This window comes from Mauremys mutica, chromosome 13 (assembly GCF_020497125.1).
Source record: "Mauremys mutica isolate MM-2020 ecotype Southern chromosome 13, ASM2049712v1, whole genome shotgun sequence".
Lineage (NCBI taxonomy): Eukaryota > Metazoa > Chordata > Testudines > Geoemydidae > Mauremys > Mauremys mutica.
In genome coordinates this window covers 46,370,139-46,393,817 of record NC_059084.1, presented here as the reverse complement: position 1 = coordinate 46,393,817, position 23,679 = coordinate 46,370,139, and the positions used below count along the sequence as shown (strand labels likewise).

Genomic DNA, 23,679 nt, shown 5'->3' with positions numbered 1-23,679 from the left:
CCCTGCCCCCCTGCCGGCCCCCGCCAGCCTTGGGTTCCCCTTGACACCCCCCTTCCCCTACCCCCACTCCCTGCCCCCCTGCCGGCCCCCGCCAGCCTTGGGGTCCCCTTGACACCCCCCTGCCCCTACCCCCACTCCCTGCCCCCCTGCTGGCCCCCGCCTGCCTTGGGGTCCCCTTGACACCCCCCTGCCCCGACCCCCACTCCCTGCCCCCCTGCTGGCCCCCGCCTGCCTTGGGGTCCCCTTGACACCCCCTGCCCCTACCCCCACTCCCTGCCCCCCTGCTGGCCCCCGCCTGCCTTGGGGTCCCCTTGACACCCCCCTGCCCCTATCCCCACTCCCTGCCCCCCTGCTGGCCCCCGCCTGCCTTGGGGTCCCCTTGACACCCCCTGCCCCTACCCCCACTCCCTGCCCCCCTGCCGGCCCCCGCCTGCCTTGGGGTCCCCTTGACACCCCCCTGCCCCTATCCCCACTCCCTGCCCCCCTGCTGGCCCCCGCCTGCCTTGGGGTCCCCCTGCCCCCCACTGCCGGCCCTGCCTCCCTACCCTCCCCTGCCGGCCCCCGCCTCCCTACCCTCCCCTGCCGGCCCCCGCCTGCCTTGGGGTCCCCTTGACACCCCCTGCCCCTACCCCCACTCCCTGCCCCCCTGCTGGCCCCCGCCTGCCTTGGGGTCCCCTTGACACCCCCTGCCCCCCACTGCCAGCCCTGCCCCCCACTCACAGGCCTGCCCCCCATGCCAGCCCCGGGAGTCCCCACAGCCAGCCTTGGAGTCCCCCTGCTACCCCCACTGACCCCTTCCGCCGGCCTTGGGGTCCCCCCGAGACCCTCACTGCCCCCCACTCCCAGCCCTGCCCCCCGCCAGCCTTCCGGCCCTGGGCCCCCCACTGCCCCCGCGCCCTGGGCCCCCTGCCAGCCTTGGGCTCCACTGCCCCCCTTTCCCAGCCCTGCAAGACCTGCCCCCCTGCCGCCCCCCCACCGGCCCGCGGGCCCCCCTGCCGCCCCCCCACCAGCTGTTTCTCTTTCTCTTCCGCCCCCAGCGCGCTCCTTCCGCGAGTTCTCGGCCGGGCCCCGCCTCGCCCGCTGCAGGGTGAGGCCCCCCCGCCGGCCCCCCTGCACCCCCCCCGGACCCGCCGCCGGACCCCTGCACCCCCCGGCCCATCCCAGGGCCCCCCTGCTCCCCCGATCCATCCCAGGCCCCCCCCCGCCGACCCCTCTGCTCCCCCCGGCTCGCCCTAGGGACCCGCTCACCTGTCCCTGCATCCCCGGCCCACCCCAGGGCCCCCCCGCCCCCCCGATCCATCCCAGGGCCCCCCGCCTCTACCCTGCACCCCCGATCCATCCCAGCCCCACCCCGCCGACCCCTCTGCTCCCCCCGATCCATCCCAGCCCCACCCCGCCGACCCCTCTGCTCCCCCCGATCCATCCCAGCCCCACCCCGCCAACCCCTCTGCTCCCCCCGGCTCGCACTAGGGACCCGCTCACCTGTCCCTGCATCCCCGGCCCACCCCAGGGCCCCCCCGCCCCCCCCCCCCCTCCATCCCAGGCCCCCCCCCGCCGACCCCTCTGCTCCCCCCGGACCTTTTCCCGGCCCCCTCTCCACCCCCCCAACCCACCCCCGGCTCACCCTGCAGCCGCCTGCCCCCTGCACCCCCCGGCTCGCCCCGGGGCCCACCCTGCACCCCCCGCCCCCTGCAACTCCAGGGCCCGCTCGGCCCCCCCAGCACCAGGTCCCCCCGCCCCTGGGGCAATGGGGGATTGGGGTACAGGGCTGTGGGCGCGGGGTGGGGGATCAGGGTATGAGGCGGGGTCTGGCCAGGGGAGCTTGGGGTATGGGGGGGTTGGCCAATGGAATTGGAGTATGGGAGGCTGGCTCGGGGTACCAGGGTATAGTGGGGGGCTGGCAGGGGGGTATTGGGATACGGGTGGGAGCTGGCTCAGGATATCAGGGTACAGTGGGGGGATGGCTGGGATATTGAATTACGGGTGGGGGGTTGGTTGCAGGGATCGGGGTACGGGGGCAGCTGGGGATATCGGGGTACAGGGGGTTGGTTGCAGGGATCGGGGTACGGGGGCCAGCTGGGGATATCGGGGTACGGGGGGTTGGTTGCAGGGATCGGGGTACGGGGGCCAGCTGGGGATATCGGGGTACAGGGGGTTGGTTGCAGGGATCGGGGTACGGGGGCCAGCTGGGGATATCGGGGTACGGGAGTTGCTTGCAGGGATAGGGGTACGGGGGCAGCTGGAGATATCGGGGTACAGGGGGTTGGTTGCAGGGATCGGGGTACAGGGGGTTGGTTGCAGGGATCGGGGTACAGGGGCCAGCTGGGGATATCGGGGTACGGGAGTTGCTTGCAGGGATCGGGGTACGGGTGGGGAATATCTGGGTATGGGTGAGAGCTGGCTGAGGAAGCGGGTATGGGGGCTGGCTGGGGATATTGGGGTACAGGGGGTTGGTTGCAGGGATCGGGGTACGGGGGGTTGGTTGCAGGGATCGGGGTACGGGGGCCAGCTGGGGATATCGGGGTACGGGGGCCAGCTGGGGATATCGGGGTACAGGGGGTTGGTTCCAGGGATCGGGGTACGGGGGCCAGCTGGGGATATCGGGGTACGGGGGCCAGCTGGGGATATCAGGGTACGGGGGGTTGGTTGCAGGGATCGGGGTATGGGGGCCAGCTGGGGATATCGGGGTTCGGGGGCCAGCTGGGGATATCGGGGTACAGGGGGTTGGTTGCAGGGATCGGGGTACGGGGGCCAGCTGGGGATATTGGGGTACGGGGGCCAGCTGGGGATATCGCAGTACAGGGGGTTGGTTGCAGGGATCAGGGTACGGGTGGGGAATATCTGGGTATGGGTGAGAGCTGGCTGAGGAAGCGGGTATGGGGGCTGGCTGGGGATATTGGGGTACAGGGGGGCGGGCTGGGGATACGGCGGGCCGAGGGGACTGGTTGCAGGAATCGGGGTTCGGGGGCAGCAGGTTAACCCTTCGCTCTCCCCCAGGCCGGGTCATGGCGCAGGCGGTCCCCCCCCTCGGGGAACCCCAGTTCCTGCAGCTGCGGGAGGAGTTGGTGCAGGCGCTGGCCCGGAGCCCGGTGGATCTGCACCCCGAGACTGTCCAGCGGCTGGTCGAGGCCCCCCTGCCCCCCCACATCAAGTACCGGGAGATTGACGCCCAAGGCATCCTCTGTGCCAACATGCAGGGGCAGGTAGTGCTGGGCTGGGGGGCAGGGCTGGGGGGCTGAGGGGGCGAGGGAGTTAGTAGTAGGGCTGGGGAGGGGAGGAGCCATTGGGGGCAGATGGGGGGAGCTGGGGGCAGGTGTGGGGGGCTGGAGGGGGGAGGGGGAAGATGGCCGGGGGGGGAAGCTGGGGGCAGATGGCAGGTGGGGGGAGTTGGAGGGCGGGGCTGGGGAGGGGAGGGGGCACTGAAGGGGGTCAGCAGCAGTGGGGCGGGGAGGGTTGGGGTTGGAAGAGGGGGACTGGGAGGGGGCAGAGTGGGGGTGGGGGAGGGATTGGGGGGCTCTGGGTGGGAGCGAGGGGCAGAATGGGGGGCTCCTGGCAGGAGGGGAGTTGGGGGAAAAGGGGGGCCCGGGTCTCCGCTCGGGGCTGCTCCTCATGTCCCCCGTTGCCCCCCAGTCCCCGGCCTGCCTGCGAACCGTCTCCACGGCCCTCAACATCCTGGAGAAATACGGGCGCAACCTGCTGAACCCCCTGAAACCCCGCTACTGGCGCGGGGTCAAGTTCAACAACCCCGTCTTCCGCAGCACCGTCGACGCCATCCAGGTGGGCCCCCGGGCCCCCGGCCCCCGAACCCCCCCTTGGCCTCTCCCTCCCCTCCCAGTGCCCCGAACCCCCCCCCTCGGCCTTCCCCCCCCTCCCAGTGCCCCGAACCCCCCCCCTCGGCCTCCCCCTCCCCTCCCAGTGCCCCGAACCCCCCCCCTCGGCCTTCCACACCCCTCCCAGTGCCCCGAACCCCCCAGCCCCCGAACCCCCCCCCTCGGCCTCCCCCTCCCCTCCCCTCCCAGTGCCCCGACCCCCCCCCGCCCCCGACCCCCCCAGTGCCCCACACCCCCCAGCCCCCAACCCCCCCCCGGCCTTCCCCACCCCTCCCAGTGCCCCGAACCCCCCCTCGGCCTCCTCCTCCCCTCCCCGTGCCCCGAACCCCCCCAGCCCCCGAAACCCCCAGTGCCCCGAACCCCCCCCGGCCTCCCCCACCCCCCCCAGTGCCCCAAACCCCCCCAGCCCCCTAAAACCCCAGTGCCCCGAACCCCCCCACGCCCTCCCCCGACCCGCCCAGTGCCCCGCACCCCCCCAGCCTCCGAACCCCCCAGTGCCCCGAACCCCCCCGGACTACCCCTCTCCTCCCCCTGCCTCAAACCCCCCCCCCGGCCTCCCCCTCCCCTCCCAGTCCCCCGAACCCCCCCAGCCCCTGAAACCCCCAGTGCCCCGAACCCCCCCCTGACACACCCACTCCCATTGCCCCGAACCCCCCCGCCCCCGCAACCCCCAGTGCCCCGAACCCCCCCCAGACTCCCCCCCCTCCCAGTGCCCCGAACCCCCCCAGCCCCCGAAACCCCCCCCCGGCCTCCCCAACCCCCCCCAGTGCCCCAAACCCCCCCAGCCCCGAACCCCAGGGCCCGGATCGCCCAGCCCCTGAACCCCCCGAACCCCCCAACGCGTGGACTCCCTGCCCCCAGATCACCCAGCTACACTGAACCCCCCAGGATCGCCCGGCCTCCCCGAACCGCAACACCCAACAAACTTGGCTCTTTCAGCATGGATGAAGCCAGGTGAGACCCCCAAATACGCGTTCTGATCCCCCAAGTCCTGAACCCCACTCACTCCCTGTACCCCAATGTCCAACAACCCCGTCTTCCGCACGGACAGCAGCCCCAAATCTCCCAGCCCGCCAGGTACCGACACCCCCATCCCCCCAAATCTCCCAGCCCCCAGTTACCGACACCTCAGCCCCCAAATCTCCCAGCCCCCCAGGTACCGACACCCCCATCCCCCCAAATCTCCCAGCCCCCAGTTACCGACACCTCAGCCCCCAAATCTCCCAGCCCCCCAGGTACCGACACCTCAGCCCCCCAGTTACTGACACTCCCACCCCCCTAATCTCCCAGCCCCCCAGGTACCGACACCCTAGTTCAGAGGTGGGCAAACTATGGGCCGCGGGCCACATCCGGCCCATGGGACTGTCCTGCCCGGCCCCCCAGCTCCGAGCCGGCCCCGGCCGCTCCCCTGCTGTCCCCCTCCCTCGCGGCTCAGGGGTGAACACAGGGTGCCCTGGACGCAGGGGGGCACCGGGCAGGGAGCAGGCGGGCGGGGCGGGTGGCGGGAGTGGGGGGCACCGGGCGGGGAGCGGGAGGGCGAGAGTGGGGGGCACCGGGCGGGTGGCACCGGGCGGGTGTGGGAGGGCGGGAGCGGGGCGGCGGGCGGGGAGCAGGCGGGCGGGGCGGCAGGCGGGAGCGGGTACCGACACTCCCATCCCCCCACAAATCTCCCAGCCCCCCAGTTACCGACACTCCTGCCCCCCAATCTCTCAGCCCCCCAGTTACCGACACTCCTGCCCCGCAATCTCCCAGCCCCCCAGTTACCCACACCTCTGCCCCCCAATCTCCCGGCCCCCCAGTTACCGACACCCCTGCCCCCCAATCTCCCAACCCCCCAGTTACCGACACCCCTGCCCCCCAATCTCCCGGCCCCCCAGTTACCGACACCCCTGCCCCCCAATCTCCCGGCCCCCCAGTTACCGACACCCCTGCCCCACAATCTCCCGGCCCCCCAGTTACCGACACCTCAGCCCCCCAATCTCCCGGCCCCCCAGTTACCCACACCCCTGCCCCCCAATCTCCTGGCCCCCCAGTTACCAACACCTCAGCCCCTCAATCTCCCGGCCCCCCGGTTACCCACACACCCCTGCCCCCCAATCTCCCGGCCCCCCAGTTACCGACACCCCTGCCCCCCAATCTCCCGGCCCCCCAGTTACCGACACCCCTGCCCCCCAATCTCCTGGCCCCCCAGTTACCCACACCCCTGCCCCCCAATCTCCCGGCCCCCCAGTTACCCACACCCCTGCCCCCAATCTCCCGGCCCCCCAGTTACCGACACCCTAGTTACAGCCCAGCCCCGGTGCTAACGCGGCTCCCCGCAGGGCGGGCGGGACGTGCTCCGGCTCTACGGCTACACGGAGCAGCAGCCGGACGGGCTGAGCTTCGCTGAGGGGCTGGAGGAGCCGGACGCCCGGCGCGTGGCCTCCGTCACCGTGGACGTGGTCCTGCTGCGGGCCGAGCTCAACCTGCTGCTCTCGGTAGGGGGCGCCGTGGGGCAGGGAGCGGGGTGGGGGCTGAGCAGGGGACGCTGTGGGGCAGGGAGCGGGGTGGGGGCTGAGCAGGGGGCGCTGTGGGGCAGGGAGCGGGGTGGGGGCTGAGCAGGGGGCGCTGTGGGGCAGGGAGCGGGGTGAGGGCTGAGAAGGGGGCGCTGTGGGGCAGAGAGTGGGGGAGCAAGGTGGGGGGCTGATCGGGGGCGCTGTGGGGCAAAGAGTGGGGTGAGGGCTGAGCAGGGGGCACTGTGGGGCAGGGAGCGGGGTGGGGGCTGAGCAGGGGGCACTGTGGGGCAGGGAGCGGGGTGGGGGCTGAGCAGGGGGCGCTGTGGGGCAGGGAGCGGGGTGGGGGCTGAGCAGGGGGCGCTGTGGGGCAGGAAGTGGGGGGGCAAGGTGGGGGGCTGATCGGGGGCGCTGTGGGGCAAAGAGTGGGGTGGGGGCTGAGCAAGAGGTGCTGTGGGGCAGGGAGCAGGGTGGGGGCTGAGCAGGGGGCGCTGTGGGGCAGAGAGTGGGGTGGGGGGCAAGGCGGGGGGCTGAGCAGGGGGCGCTGTGGGGCAGAGAGTGGGGTGGGGGGGCAAGGCGGGGGGCTGAGCAGGGGCGCTGTGGGGCAGAGAGTGGGGTGGGGGGGCAAGGCGGGGGGCTGAACAGGGGGCGCTGTGGGGCAGAGAGTGGGGGGCCAAGGTGGGGGGCTGAGCAGGGGGCGCTGTGGGGCTGGGAGCAGGGCAGGGGCTGAGTCTCATTGTGTCTTTTCCATTTCAGAACAATCACCCGAACCCCGATACCCTGCAGAGAATGCTGCAGGGGGGGCAGGAGGTGAGGAGGGGCAAGTGGGAGGGGTCTGGGGGAGGCTGCGGGGTGGGGGGCAGGGGCAGGGCTGGGGGGTCGGGTGGATCGAGGGGTTCGGCTGGGCCTGTCACCCCTTCATCTCTTCCAGGTGACCCTCATCCCGGACTCGGTGTCCGTCCACGACACGGTGCCCCCCGGAGCCCTGCCCCAGATGGGTAGGTGCCATGGGGCACCATGGGGAGTGGGGCACAGGGAGCTCTGGCTGTGGGGAGAGCGCGGGGGGAGCCGTGGGGCTGGGGAGTGGGGGTGCTGTGAGGCAGGGCGGTGAGGATGAGGAGCAGAGGAGCACCGGCTGGGGGACGCTGTGGGGAGAGCGCGGGGGGAGCCGTGGGGCTGGGGAGTGGGGGCGCTGTGGGGCACTGAGGGGGTTCCGGCTGTGGGGCAGGGCGGTGGGGACTGGGAGTGGGGGAGCACTGGCTGGAGGACATGGGGGGCCAGGCTGTGGGGTGATCCCTCTCTCCCACCCCCCAGGGCCGCCCCCGCCGGCCACCTGCCTGCTGTGTGGGCTGGAGCCAGCGTCCCTGCGCTGCCCCGAATGCAACCAGAGTCTCTGCCCCGAATGCGACCGTCTCTTCCACAAGCACCCGGCCCGGGCCCAGCACCAGCGCCTGTCCGTGGGGGAGACGGGCTCGGGGGCTGGGGTCCCTGCACAGAGGTAAGGGGGATCCCCCTGAGCCACCCCGCCCCCAGGTATTGGAGACCCCCACCCTGAGCTCCCCAGGATACAAGGACCCCCTGAATCCTGTTCTGCCCCCATAGAATGGGCCCCCTCTGTGACCCCCTTAGCCCCCGATAATGGGGACCTCCTGATCCCCTCCAGGACTTGGGTACCTCCTGAACCCTATTCTACCCCAGGCAATACATTAATTATGATTACAAATGAATTGAAACACTGAAAATCACATTTGAAATAAAAATAAATGTAAAAAAAAAAAAAAGTTTCCTACTGAACTGGCGTAATTCTGGTGATTCCTGAGCCGAAACGGTGATTCAAATAAACTTTACATTTCAAATACGATTTCTTTTCTCTTGAACACCCAGCCTGCAAAATAAACAAATTACAGTTAAACCGAAATCCGAAGAAATTAAAAAAAAAAATAGATGGAAACTAAAAATAAAAATCACGTCTTTGCCGTAATACTAAGGAAAATGCCCCCAAATGTTATTTCAGTGAAAGCTGGACCTAAACCAGGACATTTCAGACGCTTTTGATGCGTTTTCTTCTTTGTTTAGTAACAAACCCCCACAGGATCAGGTGAATGACAATTCAAAAAGAAATCAAGTGAAATTAAAAATTAAATGTAAAATCAAAATAAAAGCTGTCAACTTTTGACGACTGTTTCATAAGAGCTTTGCCATAAAGCGACGTGCGTCCGATGCAGAAGAGATCCCAACAGTTAAGCGCAGGGAAGTTTTCCATTTACAACACGTTCGCTGATTTTCCTTCTTTTCTCTCTTGTGAAGAGAGACGAGTATCAAATACGTGACTGACCGTGAAAAAAACAACAGCGGGTGAAATAAAAAACGAAACACAAATTTACTGGCAAATAAAATGCCAAGTGAATGAATTTGGTTCAAAATTCAATACCAGAAAAGATTCAGTTGAAAATAAAAATGACAAATGTACATTTAAACCCCAGGCTTTAATATTAATGACTAAAACGAAGAAAATGCCCCCAACGCCCCCCCCCCAGGCTCGAACCCGGGCACCAGTTTTCTGGGCTGGGCTTTTTTTAATTAAAAGCCCAAATTTAGGGGAGCCGACAAGTGCGGCACAGAGGGGACCTGGCTCTCGGGGGCACCACCCAGCTGCCCGCACCCCAACACGGCAAGTCAGTGAGGGGAACCCACTTGCTCGCGGAGTACGGCTCCATTCGGACAACAGGGCCCCTGGTTTGGGGGACCCCCTGCCTGACCCCGTTCCCCAGGTGTTGGGGACCCCCTGCCTAACCCCCCACCTCTAGGTATTGGGGACCCCCATCTCGCCCCAATCACCTTCCCCAGGTGTTGGGGACCCCCTGCCTAACCCCCCACCTCTAGGTATTGGGGACCCCCTGCCTGACCCCAATCCCCCCTTCCCCCAGGTGTTGGAGACCCCCTGCCTGACCCCAATCCCCCCTTCCCCCAGGTGTTGGGGACCCCCTGCCTGACCCCAATCCCCCCTTCCCCCAGGTGTTGGGGACCCCCTGCCTGACCCCAATCCCCCGTTCCCCAGGTGTTGGGAACCCCCTGCCTAACCCCCCACCTCTAGGTATTGGGGACCCCCATCTGGCCCCAATCACCCCTTCCCCAGGTGTTGGGGTCCCCCTGCCTAATACCCCCACCTCTATGTATTGGGGACCCCCTGCCTGACCCCAATTGCCCGTGCCCCAGGTTTTGGAAAGCCCCTGCCTGGTCCCCCACCCCAGGTTTGGGGACCCCCAGACTGTTGTGACCCCCAACCCCCCAATCCCATTTCCAGGGCTCCTGGCCCTTTAAAACGCCTGAGGATTCCGGGACGTTCCATTCGGTTGCCAGGAGAGGGCGACAGTTGCCCCAGAGCATTATGGGTCCCTGTTTGGGCCGGGCCAGGGGGGAGCAGAGGTGGGGGAGGGGAGGGGAGGGGGGCTCACAAGGGGGCGGGGGGCGGGGGGGTCACAGGGGATGTAGGGGCCTGAGGGAATTTGGGGGTGCAGGGGATGTATTGGGGTGTGGGGTTCTGTGGGAATATGGGGGGCCGGATGGGGGTGCAGGGTGGGGGTAGAAGTGTGGATTTGGGGGTGCAGGATGGGGCTTGGGGGCCTGTGGGGATTTGGGGGCCGGATGGGGCTCTGGGGGTGCAGGGTGGGGGTAGAAGTGGGGATTTGGGGGCAGAATAGGGGCAGTGGGGGGCTGTGAGGATCTGGGGGCAGGATGGGGCTTGGGGGGGGCTGTGAGGATCTGGGGGCAGGATGGGGACTCTGGGGGTACAGGGTGCGGGCAGTGGGGTGGAGGGATTAGGGGTGCAGGATGGGGGCTCTGGGGCTGAAGGGTGGAGGTGTGGGGTGGACTGGGGATTAGGGGGTGCGGGGTGGGGGGCTGTGAGGATTGGGGTGCAGGAACGGGGGGGCTGTGGGGATCTGGGGTGCAGGGTGGGGGCGTGGGGAGGTCAGTGGGGATCTGGGGTGCAGGGTGGGGCTGTGGGGGCTGTGAGGATTGGGGTGCAGGAATGGGGGGCTGTGGGGATCTGGGGTGCAGGGTGGGGGTGTGGGGGGCTGTGAGGATTGGGGTGCAGGAACGGGGGGGCTGTGGGGATCTGGGGTGCAGGGTGGGGGCGTGGGGAGGTCAGTGGGGATTAGGATGTGCAGGGTGGGGGTGGCGGGGCTGGGTGGATGGGGGTGCAGGAATGGGGGGCTGTGGGGATCTGGGGTGCAGGGTGGGGGTGTGGGGGGCTGTGAGGATTGGGGTGCAGGAATGGGGGGCTGTGGGGATCTGGGGTGCAGGGTGGGGGCGTGGGGAGGTCAGTGGGGATCGGGTGCAGGGTGGGGGCGTGGGGAGGTCAGTGGGGATTAGGGGGTGCAGGGTGAGGGTGTGGGGGGCTGTGAGGATTGGGGTGCAGGAATGGGGGGCTGTGGGGATCTGGGGTGCAGGGTGGGGGCGTGGGGAGGTCAGTGGGGATCTGGGGTGCAGGGTGGGGGCGTGGGGAGGTCAGTGGGGATTAGGGATGCAGGGTGGGGCACTGGGGGTCTGAGAGGATTGGGGTGCAGGAATGGGGGGCTGTGGGGATCTGGGGTGCAGGGTGGGGGCGTGGGGAGGTCAGTGGGGATCTGGGGTGCAGGGTGGGGGCGTGGGGAGGTCAGTGGGGATCTGGGGTGCAGGGTGGGGGTGTGGGGGGCTGTGAGGATTGGGGTGCAGGAATGGGGGGCTGTGGGGATCTGGGGTGCAGGGTGGGGGCGTGGGGAGGTCAGTGGGGATCTGGGGTGCAGGGTGGGGGCGTGGGGAGGTCAGTGGGGATTTGGGGTCCCGCCCATCTCTCCCCCCGTTCTCTCTCCCCCAGCCTGTCCATGGTCCCGTCGGAGCCCCCGGCCGCCCGCCCGGCCCTGCCCCCCAAGCCGCGCCTGCCCTGGCGCTGTGCCGCCTGCCACGCCCCCAACGAGGCGCGGGCCGTGCTGTGCGTGGGGTGCGACCGGCCCCGGGGCTGCCCCACGCCCCCCAACCCTCCGCCCGACGGGGACCCCCTCCGGGGGGCCTGGGCCTGCCAGACGTGCACCTTCCTCAACGCCGGCCCCACCGTGCTGTGCGCCGTGTGCGAGCGCCCCCGGCTGGCCGGCCGGCCCGGCGCCCCCGAGCCCCAGCCTCCCCCGCACGGCCCCCCGGCGCCCGCGCAGGTAAGGGGGCGGCGCCCCTGGCTCCTGACCCCCAGCCCCTGCTGGGCCCGGCCTCCCCCCCCCGGCCCCCCTCGCTCCTGACCCACAGCCCCCGCAGCCCCCGGCCTCCCCCCCCCCCGGCGCCCCTCACTCCTGACCCGCAGCCCCCGGCCTCCCCCCCCCCGGCGCCCCTCACTCCTGACCCGCAGCCCCTGGCCTCCCCCCCCCCGGCCCCCCTCGCTCCGGCCCCGCAGCCCCTGGCCTCCCCCCCCCCGGCCCCCCTCGCTCCTGACCCGCAGCCCCCGGCCTCCCCCCCCGGCCCCCCTCGCTCCTGACCCGCAGCCCCCGGCCTCCCCCCCCGGCCCCCCTCGCTCCTGACCCGCAGCCCCCGGCCTCCCCCCCCCCGGCGCCCCTCGCGCCTGACCCGCAGCCCCTGGGCTCCCCCCCCCGGGCCCCCCTCGCTCCTGACCCGCAGCCCCCGGCCTCCCCCCCCGGCCCCCCTCGCTCCTGACCCGCAGCCCCCGGCCTCCCCCCCCCCGGCGCCCCTCACTCCTGACCCGCAGCCCCCGGCCTCCCCTCCCCCGGCGCCCCTCGCTCCTGACCCGCAGCCCCGGGCCTCCCCCCCCCCGGCGCCCCTCGCTCCTGACCCGCAGCCCCCGCTGGGCCCGGCCTCCCCCGGACGGCCCCCCGGCGCCCGCGCAGGTAAGGGGGCAGCGCCCCTGGCTCCTGACCCGCAGCCCCTGCTGGGCCCGGCCTCCCCCCCCCCGGCGCCCCTCACTCCTGACCCACAGCCCCTGCTGGGCCTGGCCTTCCCGCCCCCCCCCGGTGCCCCTCACTCCTGACCCGCAGCCCCCGCAGCCCCCGGCCTCCCCCTGGCCCGGTGCCTCTCGCTCCTGACCCGCAGCCCCTGCTGGGCCCGGCCTCCCCCCCCCCCCGGTGCCCCTCACTCCCGACCCGCAGCCCCCGCTGGGCCCGGCCTCCCCCCGGTGCCCCTCACTCCTGACCCGCAGCCCCCGCCCTCCGTTAACCCCTTGCTCCCCACAGGCCAAGGGGGCCCCAGGCTGGCAGTGTGAACACTGCACCTTCTGGAACCAGCTGCCTGGGCGCGTGTGTGAGGTTTGCAACAGGACCAGTCAGCTTGGGGGGCCCCCCCAGGAGGAGAAGGGACCCCGGCGTCCGGGCAAGCCCCACCCCCTCTCACCAGAGGAGGTGGAGCGTCGGCGGCAGGAGAAGCTGCGAGAGGACGGGATGAAGCTGGTGGCCATGATCCGGGTGAGAGGCCCCGCCCCCTTTCCAGAGGCCCCTCCCCCAGCCTTGAAAAACATCTGTAGATCCTACAGCAGGATAACTCCTAACCCCGCCCTCTCCCTGGGAAGCGGGGCTCTCTCTAACCCCGCCCTCTCCCGGAAGAGGAGGTGGGGCTCTCTCTAACCCCGCCCTCTCCCTGGGAAGCGGGGCTCTCTCTAACCCCGCCCTCTCCCGGAAGAGGAGGTGGGGCTCTCTCTAACCCCGCCCTCTCCCGGAAGAGGAGGTGGGACTCTCTCTAACCCCGCCCTCTCCTGGAAGAGGAGGTGGGGCTCTCTCTAACTCCGCCCTCTCCCAGAAGAGGAGGCGGAGCTCCCTCTAACCCCACCCTCCCCCAGGACGCAGGGCTCTCTCTAACCCCGCCCTCTCCCAGAGGAGGAGGCGGAGCTCTCTCTAACCCCGCCCTCTCCCCAGGAGGCGGAGCTGGTGGGCGTGCCCCCAGAGGAAGTGGGGGCGGCTCTGCGGTACTCGGGGACGGAGCTGCCCCTGCCCTGGCTGCGCTCGGAGCTGCCCGCGGTGCTGGATGCGGTGGTGGAACAGGCCACGGAGCGGGGGGCCGGCGCCGAGCTGGGGGCCATCACACAGCAGGAGGCTCGCGCCGCCTGGACCCAGAGCCAGGGCGACCTGGATGAGGCCGTGAGCCGCTGCCTGAGCACTCGGCGCAGCAAGGTCGGGGCAGGGCCGGGGGGGAGGGGCTTGGATGGGAGGGGAGGGGCAGAGCTTGTGGGGCAGGGAGGGGCTTGGAGGGGAGGGGAGGGGCAGGGCTTGTGGGGCAGGGAAGGGCTCATAGGGGAGGGGCAGGACCTGGGGAGGTGAAGGGTGGGGCCGAGGAGGGGTAAAGGGTTCTGAGGCAGGGGAAGGGGAGGGCTTGTGGGGCGGGGCCTGGGAGCGGTGCGGCTTGTGGGGAGGGGTAAGGCCTGGAAGGAGCTTATGGGGGACAGGAGGGGCTCATTGGGAGGGATGGGTCCTGGGAGGGGTGTGGCTTGTGGGGAGGGGCGGATCTGTAGGGGAGGGGCGGGGCTTGTGGGGAGGGGCGGGGTCTGTAGTGGAGGGGCGGGGCTTGTGGGGAGGGGCGGGGTCTGTAGTGGAGGGGCGGGTCTGTAGTGGAGGGGCGGGGCTTGTGGGGAGGGGCGGGGTCTGTAGTGGAGGGGCGGGGCTTGTGGGGAGGGGAGGGGTCTGTAGTGGAGGGGCGGGGCTTGTGGGGAGGGGCGGGGTCTGTAGTGGAGGGGCGGGGCTTGTGGGGAGGGGCGGGGTCTGTAGTGGAGGGGCGGGGCCCGGGGCCGTGTCGGGGGTCCCATCTCTCCCCCCTGCAGGTGCGGGAGCTGGCGGCGCTGGGGTTCGCAGAGCGGGGGCCGGTGCTGCAGGCCCTCTACCAGAACGGGGGCGACCTGTGGGGGGCCCTGACGGAGCTGCAGCGCCTCCAGCTGGAGCCCTTCCACCGGCGCATGTGGGAGCCGGCCGAGCCCGAGATCGATTTCCACGCGCCCGACCGGCAGGTCAGAGCCGGGGGCGGGGGGGATGTGGGGAACGTCCGGGGGTGGGAGCAAGGGGGGGTACCAGGGGCATGGGGGGCCCTGGGGGATGCGGGCGGTGCTGACTCCCTCTCCCCGCAGGCGCTGCTGCGGCGGCTGCTGGCCTCGCTGGCGCTGCCCAGCTGGGGGCGGGCGGAGCTGGTGCTGTCGCTGGTGCGGGAGCAGGAGGCGGTGGAGAACCGGGGCAGGCGGGCGGCCTTGGCCGACATCGTGGACGCCGTGCGGGCCTCCCCCGACCGCGACTTCATCAAACGCCTGCTCAACTGGGAGTGCGCCGTGTGCGGCTGGGTGCTGCCCCGCAACCAGGTACCCGCCCTGCCGGGCACTGCCCCCCCCTGCCGGGCACTGCCCCCCCCTGCTGGCCGGGCACAACCCCCCTGCCGGGCATTGCTACCCCCTGTCGGCCGGGCACTGCCAACCCCTGTCAGCCGGGCACTGCCACCCCCCACTGGCTGGGCACGACCCTCCCTGCCGGGCACTGCCACCCCCTGCTGGCCGGGCACAACCCCCCGCCAGGCACTGCCACCTCCCACTGGCAGGGCACGACCCCCCTGCCGGGCACTGCACGCCCCTGCTAGCCAAAAATGACACCCCACCCCACCTCCACCAGGCACAACACCCCCCTGTGCTGGCTGCCCTGTCTCCCTCCTTCCCCCCCCGCCGACCAGCAGCCAGGCACAACCTCCCCCTGCCAGCTGTGCCTGTGCGGGACCCCCAGCCAGGCTTGTCCCATCCTTCCTCTGCCAATCAGCCGCAGCCCCCTCCCCTCCCCTTTCATGAGCCTGGGGGGTCCCCCCAACCCTATGATTCCCCCCAAGATACAGCCACCCCCCAGACATCCCTCCCGTGTCCCCCCCAGACGCGGCTTCCCTGACGGTCCGATTCCCAGCCCCATCTGAGCCGTGTCCCCCCCCAGACGGATCCCCAGACGCACCTGCCCAGACGTGTGTCTCCCCACCCAGACACATCCCCCCTCCCCCCGATGCATCTCCCCCGACGGGCAGATTCCCGGCCCCATTTGAGCCGTGTCCCCCCCGGACAGATCCCCAGATGCATCCCCCGCCCCCCCAGCCGGCCAATTCCCGGCCCCGTCTGAGCCGCGTCCCCCTCAGATGCAGTCGCTGACGTCCTGCGAATGCACCATCTGCCCCGAGTGCTTCGCCCAGCACTTCACCATCGCCGTGAAGGAGAAACACATCACGGACCTGGTGTGTCCGGCCTGCGACGCGCCCGACCTGAGCGACGAGGCCGAGCTGCTGGGCTACTTCTCCACGCTGGACATCCAGGTACGGGGCCCTGGGGGCCCCCAACCTCCCAGGGGCCCCTGTACCCCCTCTGAGTCCCCCCAATCCCCTGGGCCCTCCAAGCCTCCAACCCGACCTGCTGGGTACTTCTCCACGCTGGACATCCAGGTACCGGCTCCCCGGAGCCCCCCAACCCCCTGAACCCCCCAAATCCAGGAGACCCCAAAACCCACTCCCACCCCCAGGCCCCCTGAACCTCCACAGCTGTGGCCCTCATGCCCAGGTATGCGGGTGACCCTGCGCCCCATCTCCACACACCCCCAGGGGTGAGCACCCCATTCCGTGCCTGGGAGCCCTCCTGCACCCAGCCTGGGGGGTGGGGCACCCCAAAAAGACAGGGGAGCTCCAGAAGCCCCTGCTCACCCCTCCCCTTCCTCCCCCAGCTCCGCGAGTGCCTGGACCCCGAGACCTACGAGCTGTTCAGCAAGAAGCTGACGGAGCGGGAGCTCATGCGGGACCCCAAGTTCCAGTGGTGCACCCACGTGAGTGGGCGGGGCCCCAGGGCCGGGGCGGGGCCAAACCAGAATGCTGGGTGCCAGGGCGGGGCCAGAACACTGGGGGCGGGGCCAATGGACAAGGGTTGGGCTTGGTGGGGGGGGGGAGAGGAGGTGTGTGACAGGGGAGGGGTCTCTTGGGGGGGCTCTGGGGGGAGGACTGTGGTGGTTTCTCGGGGGGCTGTGGGGGTCTCTCATGGGGGTCTCCTCTCTCTCTCTCACCCCCCCTTCCCCCTCCAGTGCTCGTTCGGGTTCATCTACGAGTCGGAGCAGGCGGCCGCCCAGTGTCCCCAGTGCAACCAGAGCTTCTGTGTCCACTGCAAGCGCGCGGTGAGGGGGGCTGGGGGGCTGCAGGGGAGGGGGGGCTGTGGGCAGGAGCTGGGCGGGGGGGCGACGACGACAAGAGGCAGAAGCTCCAGTGTCGGGTAGTTCCACAGGCGCTGGCGGGGTCAGGCTAGGCGGGGGGGGGGGCTGGGCATGGAGGACCGGGGGGCTGTGTGGGGGGCAGGGGGGGCCGAGGCTGCGCTGACTCCCACGTCTCACCCCCCAGTGGGAGCCGCAGCACCAGGGCCTGTCGTGCCAGGAGTTCCAGGAGTGGAAGAGAACCAACGACCCCCAGTACCAGGCGCAGGGGCTGGCAGTGTATCTGCAGGAGAACGGAATCGGTGAGCCCCCCCGTTCCCCCCCGCAGCCCCCCTGTTCCCCCCTCAGCCCCCCAGTACCGGGCACAGGGGCTGGCGGTGTATCTGCAGGAGAACGGAATCGGTGAGCCCCCCCGTTCCCCCCTGCAGCCCCCCAGTACTGGGCACAGGGGCTGGCCGTGTACCTGCAGGAGAACGGAATCGGCGAGCCCCCCCCGTTCCCTCCCGCAGCCCCCCTGTTCCCCCCTCAGCCCCCCAGTACCGGGCACAGGGGCTGGCCGTGTACCTGCAGGAGAACGGAATCGGCGAGCCCCCCCGTTCCCCCCCGCAGCCCCCCTGTTCCCCCCTCAGCCCCCCAGTACCGGGCGCAGGGGCTGGCCGTGTACCTGCAGGAGAACGGAATCGGCGAGCCCCCCTGTTCCCCCCCGCAGCCCCCCTGTTCCCCCCGCAGCCCCCCTGTTCCCCCCCTCAGCCCCCCAGTACCGGGCACAGGGGCTGGCCGTGTACCTGCAGGAGAACGGAATCGGCGAGCCCCCCTGTTCCCCCCCGCAGCCCCCCAGTACCGGGCACAGGGGCTGGCCGTGTACCTGCAGGAGAATGGAATCGGCGAGCCCCCCTGTTCCCCCCTCAGCCCCCCAGTACCGGGCACAGGGGCTGGCCGTGTACCTGCAGGAGAATGGAATCGGCGAGCCCCCCTGTTCCCCCCCTCAGCCCCCCAGTACCGGGCGCAGGGGCTGGCCGTGTACCTGCAGGAGAAAGGAATCGGCGAGCCCCCCTGTTCCCCCCCTCAGCCCCCCAGTACCGGGCACAGGGGCTGGCCGTGTACCTGCAGGAGAACGGAATCGGCGAGCCCCCCTGTTCCCCCCTCAGCCCCCCAGTACCGGGCACAGGGGCTGGCCGTGTACCTGCAGGAGAACGGAATCGGCGAGCCCCCCTGTTCCCCCCGCAGCCCCCCAGTACCGGGCGCAGGGGCTGGCCGTGTACCTGCAGGAGAACGGAATCGGCGAGCCCCCCTGTTCCCCCCTCAGCCCCCCAGTACCGGGCGCAGGGGCTGGCCGTGTACCTGCAGGAGAACGGAATCGGCGAGCCCCCCTGTTCCCCCCTCAGCCCCCCAGTACCGGGCGCAGGGGCTGGCCGTGTACCTGCAGGAGAACGGAATCGGCGAGCCCCCCTGTTCCCCCCCGCAGCCCCCCAGTACCGGGCACAGGGGCTGGCCGTGTACCTGCAGGAGAACGGAATCGGCGAGCCCCCCTGTTCCCCCCCGCAGCCCCCCAGTACCGGGCACAGGGGCTGGCCGTGTACCTGCAGGAGAACGGAATCGGCGAGCCCCCCTGTTCCCCCCCTCAGCCCCCCAGTACCGGGCGCAGGGGCTGGCCGTGTACCTGCAGGAGAACAGAATCGGCGAGCCCCCCTGTTCCCCCCTCAGCCCCCCAGTACCGGGCGCAGGGGCTGGCCGTGTACCTGCAGGAGAACGGAATCGGCGAGCCCCCCCTGTCGCGCCGCACACGCTCTAAGCCCCCCTGTCCTTGGCCCCCTCTCCCAGTGTCCCCCCCGGGGGCTGCTGGATTGGGGGGCAGCTCCTGCCGCCCCCCGTTGACCCCCCCCACGTCTCTCTCTCTCGCCAGCCTGCCCCAAGTGCAAGTTCCCGTACGCGCTGGCCCGGGGGGGCTGCATGCACTTCCAGTGCTCCCAGTGCAGGCACCACTTCTGCAGCGGCTGCTATGGGGCCTTCTACACCAAGAACGTAAGGGGGCTGGGGGGGCTGTGTTGTGGGATTGTTGGTGGGGGTGTTGGGTTGGTTGTGTGGTGTTGTGGGACCAGGGCCGCCCAGAGGGGGGGGCAAGTGGGACAAGTTGCCTCGGGCCCCGCAGGGGCCGCCACGAGAGTCTTTTGGGGCCCCTGGAGCAGGGTCCTTCTTCTGCTCCGGGTCTTCGGCGGCGAGGGGTCCTTCTGCTCCAGGGCGAAAGGATCCCCCACCGCCGAATTACTGCCGAAGCGGGACCCCAGGCCCCCTGAATCCTCTGGGCGGCCCTGGTTGGGTGAGGTGTTGTGGAGGTGTTGGTTTGGTTGCTGGGTGTTGGGTGGGGTTGTGGTGTGGTGCAGGGTTGTTGGGTGTGGGTTTGCGGTTGGTTGTTGGTTGTGGGGCTGTCAGAGGTTGGGGGGTGGGGTTTGTGTTGTAGGATTGTTGGGTGGGGGTGTTGGGTTGGTTGTTGGGTGGGGATGGGGTGTTGTGTGGTGTTGTCAGACACAGGTGTTGGGTTGGTTGCTGGGTGTTGGGTGGGGTGGGGGTTGTGTGTGGGGTTGTCGGTTGTGGGTATTGGTTTGGTTGTTGGGTGTGGGGCTGTCGGGGGTTGTGCAGGGGTTGGGGTTTGTGTTGTAGGTTGTTGGGTGGGGTATTGGGTTTATTGGTAGGTATTGGGTGGGGAATGGGGATAGGGTTGTTAGGGGGTGTTGGGTGGGGATGGGGGTTGTGTGTGGGGTTGTCGGTTGTGGGTATTGGTTTGGTTGTTGGGTGTGGGGCTGTTGGGGGTTGTGCAGGGGTTGGGGTTTGTGTTGTAGGTTATTGGGTGGGGAATGGGGATAGGGTTGTTAGGGGGTGTTGGGTGGGGATGGGGGTTGTGGTGTGGTGCGGGGTTGTCAGATGTGGGGGTTGGGTTGGGTGTGGGGCTGTCAGGGGTTGTGGGGGGATGGGTTTGTGTTGTAGGATTGTTGGGTGGGGTGTTGCTGGGTGTTGGCTGGGGATGGGGGTTGTGGTGTTGGGTTGGTTGTTGGGTGTGGGGCTGTGGGGAGATGAGGGGGGGTTGTGCTGTTGTGTAGCAGTGTCTCTCCTCTCCCCCCCCCAGAAATGCCCAGTGCCCTCGTGCCCGGTTCGCCAGTCCCTGCACGGGCACCACCCCCGCGACTGCCTCTTCTACCTGCGCGACTGGGACGTGGGGCGGCTGCAGCACCTCCTGCAGGTCGGGGGGTCCGGGGCCAGGGGGATGGGCCCTGAGGGGCATTGGGGAGACAGGGCCGGGGGGGCGGGGGGAGTCCGGGGCCAGGGGGATGGGCCCTGAGGGGCATTGGGGAGACAGGGCCGGGGGGGCGGGGGGAGTCCGGGGCCAGGGGGATGGGCCCTGAGGGGTGTTGGGGAGACAGGGCCGGGGGGGCGGGGGGAGTCCGGGGCCAGGGGGATGGGCCCTGAGGGGTGTTGGGGAGACAGGACGGGGGCGAGCGGGGGGATGGGCCCTGAGGGGTGTTGGGGAGACAGGGCCGGGGGGGCAGGGGGATGGGCCCTGAGGGGTGTTGGGGAGACAGGGCTGGGGGAGGACGGGGGGATGGGCCCTGAGGGGCATTGGGGAGACGGGGCCGGGGGTGGCTGGGGGGGATCTGGGGGGATGGGCCCTGAGGGGCGTTGGAGAGACAGGGGCGGGGGGGGATGGGCCCTGAGGGGCGTTGGGGAGACAGGGCCGGGGGGGCGGGGGGATGGGCCCTGAGGGGTGTTGGGGAGACAGGGCCGGGGGGGCGGGGGGATGGGCCCTGAAGGGTGTTGGGGAGACAGGGCCGGGGGGGGCGGGGGGATGGGCCCTGAGGGGCGTTGGGGAGACAGGGCTGGGGGTGGCTGGGGGGGGGCCGGGGGCAGGGGTGATTGTGGGGGGAAGCTGGGGGTTGGGGGAGCAGGGGGGCGACCGTGGGTCTCACTCTTGACCCCCCCAGGATAATGGAGTTGTCTTCAACACGGAACCCCCCACTGGGACCCGCCCAGCGCCTGGAGGTGAGAGCAGGGGATTGTGGGTAGCCCCCCCACCCCGGGGCAGGGGATTGTGGGTAACGGGGTGTCCCGGCGTCCCCGGGGGATGCTCGGGAGCTGCTCCCCACGCAGCAGCCGGGACTCGGGGGATTCTCCTCTCGGAGCAGCCTGGCTCCCGGGCTCCCCCCTTCCTGGGCCTGACCCGGAGCAGCCAGCCCCCCGTCCCCCCCACGCCGCAGCCAGCCCGGACCCCGGCGTAGGTACCGACACCGGACCCCCCAGTCAGCTCCACCGTGGGGCCAGGGAGGCCGGACCCCGGTTCTGGGCCCCCCCATTTCCCCAGCCAGCTCCAGCCTGACACTCTCCAGCCCCCCCTCTGCCTTCGCCCCTTTCCCGGGCCAGGAGCCGCCTGAGCCCTTGTGCTGCAGCCCCGTCACTGGGCACCTTGCTGGGGAGGGGCCCAGGCCCTCAGCTGCCAGGAGCCCGGGCAGAGCCCCTCACACCCGCCCCCTGGGGCTCTGCACCAATCACAGCCCCTGCCCCCCACCCCCCCCGACTTATCAGCTGCACAGGGGAAACTGAGGCACCCACACAGGATTCCCAGAAAACATTCCCACTTCGTCACACCGGGCAATTGCCCCCCCCCGGCAAGGGATTGTGGGTAACCGGGCAGAGATCGGCCCCTGAGCAGGGGATTATGGGTGACCAGGTGAGATTGACCCCTCCCTGGGCAGGGGATTGTGGGTAACCTGGCAATCCTCCCCCAGCAGGGGATTGTGGGTAACCAGGTAGAGATCGGCCCCTGAGCAGGGGATTATGGGTGACCAGGTGAGATTGACCCCTCCCTGGGCAGGGGATTGTGGGTAACCTGGCAATCCTCCCCCAGCAGGGGATTGTGGGTAATCAGGCAGAGATCGGCCCCTGAGCAGGGGATTATGGGTGACCAGGTGAGATTGACCCCTCCCTGGGCAGGGGATTGTGGGTAACCTGGCAATCCTCCCCCAGCAGGGGATTGTGGGTAATCAGGCAGAGATCGGCCCCTGAGCAGGGGATTATGGGTGACCAGGTGAGATTGACCCCTCCCTGGGCAGGGGATTGTGGGTAGCCGGGGCGCTGGCGTTACCCATCATGCCGTGCCTGCCAGGTGGCTGCCGCGTGATGGAGCAGAAGGAGACGCTGGCCGGGCTGCGGGACGAGGCCTGCGGGAAGGAGACGTCCCCCGGCTACGCCGGCCTCTGCCAGTAAGTGGGGGGGGCTGTGGGGCATTGGGATGGGCGGGAGGGCTGGAGTGGAGAGGGGTTATGTAGGAGATTGGGGGGGTCAGGCAGGCTGGGGGGGTTGGGAGATATAGAAGGACTAGGGATGCAGGGGGCTGGGGGATGCATGGGGCAGGGGTCGTTGGGGGATTTGGGGGACACATGGGGCAGGGGTAGGTGGGGGATCTGGGGGTGCTGAGGGGAGGCATGGGGCGGAGGGTGTTGGGGGACACATGGGGTGGGCGTCGTTGGGGGGACCTGTGGGGCGGGGGGCGCTGGGGGCACATGAGTTGGGGGATGTTGGGAGACGCCAGCTGACCCCCTGGGGACGCGCAGGGCGCTGGGGGATCTGGGGGGGACGCGGGGGGCGCTGGGGGATCTGGGGGGCGGATGCGGGGGGCGCTGGGGGATCTGGGGGGGGGACGCGGGGGGATCTGGGGGGCGCTGGGAGACCTGGGGGGGACGCTGACCCCCCCGCCCCCCCAGGGCGCACTACAAGGAGTATCTGGTGAGCCTGATCAACGCCCGGGCGCTGGACCCCGCCCGGCTCTACTCGCTGCCCGAGCTGGAGACCGTCTACCAGCGCCACCAGGGGGCGCTGCCCCCCCGGCCCCCCGGCGAGCCCGAGGACACCTACCGCGGGCGCCTGCTGCAGGTACCAGCCCCACGGGGCGGGGGGCTTGGGGGCTCCCGGGGGACCCTGGGGGAATCGGGCGGGGAGGCAGATCCCCTGGAGGGAGGAGTCGGGGGGACAGGCTGGGTGGCTGGGAATCTTGGGGGGCTCACGGGGCCCCCCCCTCACTCCCCTCTCTGCCCCCCACAGAAGCTGATGGACGAGGTGCCCCTGGGCCCCAAGATCTTGCGGCAGCGGCAGTGACCCCCCCCGGCCGGCTGGAAGACTCGAGATGCTGCTGTGGGGGGAGGGGAGCAGTGGGGGGAGGCTTGGATTTTAGCTGATTTGGGGGTTGTGTGAGAACCCCTCTGTCCTGAACCCCAATTCCCCATCCGCAGCATAAGGGACCAGTGGGGTCCCTGACCCCCCATCTGGGGGCTCATCTGACACTGGAGTGAGGGGACTCTGTGGGGCTCAGAATAGTGGGGTTCAAGCCCCTTGAGGTAACACGAATCAGGGGCTTTGGGGGCTCAAGGAACAGGACATTGTGAGACCCAATAAAACAGGCTGATCCAAGCATGAATCTCAGCTTCTTAATGCAGCAGCAGATATCCCGAAAAGTGCCCTGACCCACAGCCCCCCAAAACTAGCCCCCCCGACTCAGCCCCCTGGAACCAGCCCTGTCCGCAGTCCCAGCCGGCGCCCCCCAAGCTCTGCCTAGCGTCCAGCTCTCACCAACAGCCCCCCAAAACTAGACTGGCCCCCACCCACTGCAACGCCAGCCCTGCTGGTGCCCCTCACTCCCGACCCGCAGCCCCCCACCAACACAGCCCTGCCGGTGCCCCTCACTCCCGACCCGCAGCCCCCCGCCAACACAGCCCTACCGGTGCCCCTCACTCCCGACCCGCAGCCCCCCACCAACCCAGCCCTGCCCCCCCCATCCTGCCGTGCCCCTCACTGCCGACCCGCAGCCCCTGCCCCCCCCAGCCCTGCCGGTGCCCCTCACTGCCGACCCGCAGCCCCCCACCAACACAGCCCTGACGGTGCCCCTCACTCCCGACCCGCAGCCCCCCGCCAACCCAGCCCTGCCGGTGCCCCTCACTCCCGACCCGCAGCCCCCTGATAGCCCAGCCCTGCCGGTGCCCCTCACTCCCGACCCGCAGCCCCCCACCAACCCAACCCTGCCGGTGCCCCTCACTCCCGACCCGCAGCCCCCCGCCAACCCAGCCCTGCCGGTGCCCCTCACTCCCGACCCGCAGCCCCCCGCCAACCCAGCCCTGCCGGTGCCCCTCACTCCCGACCCGCAGCCCCCCC

General features: G+C 70.1%; 1 protein-coding gene across 3 annotated transcripts; it reads left to right on the top strand.

The window, feature by feature from the left end:
• The first annotated feature begins 1,015 nt into the window (after positions 1 to 1,015).
• On the top strand, positions 1,016 to 23,004 carry RNF31 (ring finger protein 31). 3 transcript variants are annotated; one of them, XM_044985642.1, is made up of 22 exons: positions 1,016 to 1,087; positions 2,998 to 3,203; positions 3,631 to 3,777; positions 6,152 to 6,307; positions 7,079 to 7,132; positions 7,254 to 7,320; positions 7,637 to 7,820; positions 11,181 to 11,511; positions 12,535 to 12,762; positions 13,210 to 13,464; positions 14,109 to 14,291; positions 14,409 to 14,633; positions 15,440 to 15,613; positions 16,015 to 16,113; positions 16,366 to 16,455; positions 16,676 to 16,790; positions 18,392 to 18,510; positions 19,610 to 19,723; positions 20,463 to 20,520; positions 21,641 to 21,737; positions 22,239 to 22,407; positions 22,576 to 23,004. In XM_044985642.1, the coding sequence occupies exons 2-22, from the start codon at positions 3,006 to 3,008 to the stop codon at positions 22,627 to 22,629; spliced, it is 3,117 nt and encodes a 1,038-aa protein (XP_044841577.1). In that variant the 5' UTR covers positions 1,016 to 1,087; positions 2,998 to 3,005; the 3' UTR covers positions 22,630 to 23,004. The 3 variants fall into 3 exon arrangements, 2 of the variants coding, with proteins under 2 accessions (XP_044841577.1, XP_044841578.1); XM_044985643.1 differs by lacking the exons at positions 1,016 to 1,087; positions 2,998 to 3,203 and adding an exon at positions 4,719 to 4,784 and having other exon boundaries at positions 3,658 to 3,777; XR_006573186.1 differs by lacking the exons at positions 22,239 to 22,407; positions 22,576 to 23,004 and having other exon boundaries at positions 16,676 to 16,890; positions 21,641 to 21,724.
• The last annotated feature ends 675 nt before the right edge of the window (positions 23,005 to 23,679 follow it).

Bases quoted from the DNA above. Each gene is read 5' to 3' on its own strand.
- RNF31 (XM_044985642.1), top strand. From the start codon at position 3,006: ATGGCGCAGGCGGTCCCCCCCCTCGGGGAACCCCAGTTCCTGCAGCTG. The intron at 7,821-11,180 runs GTAAGGGGGATC...TCTCTCCCCCAG, and splicing joins GCTGGGGTCCCTGCACAGAG to CCTGTCCATGGTCCCGTCGG. The intron at 14,634-15,439 runs GTACCCGCCCTG...CGTCCCCCTCAG, and splicing joins GGGTGCTGCCCCGCAACCAG to ATGCAGTCGCTGACGTCCTG.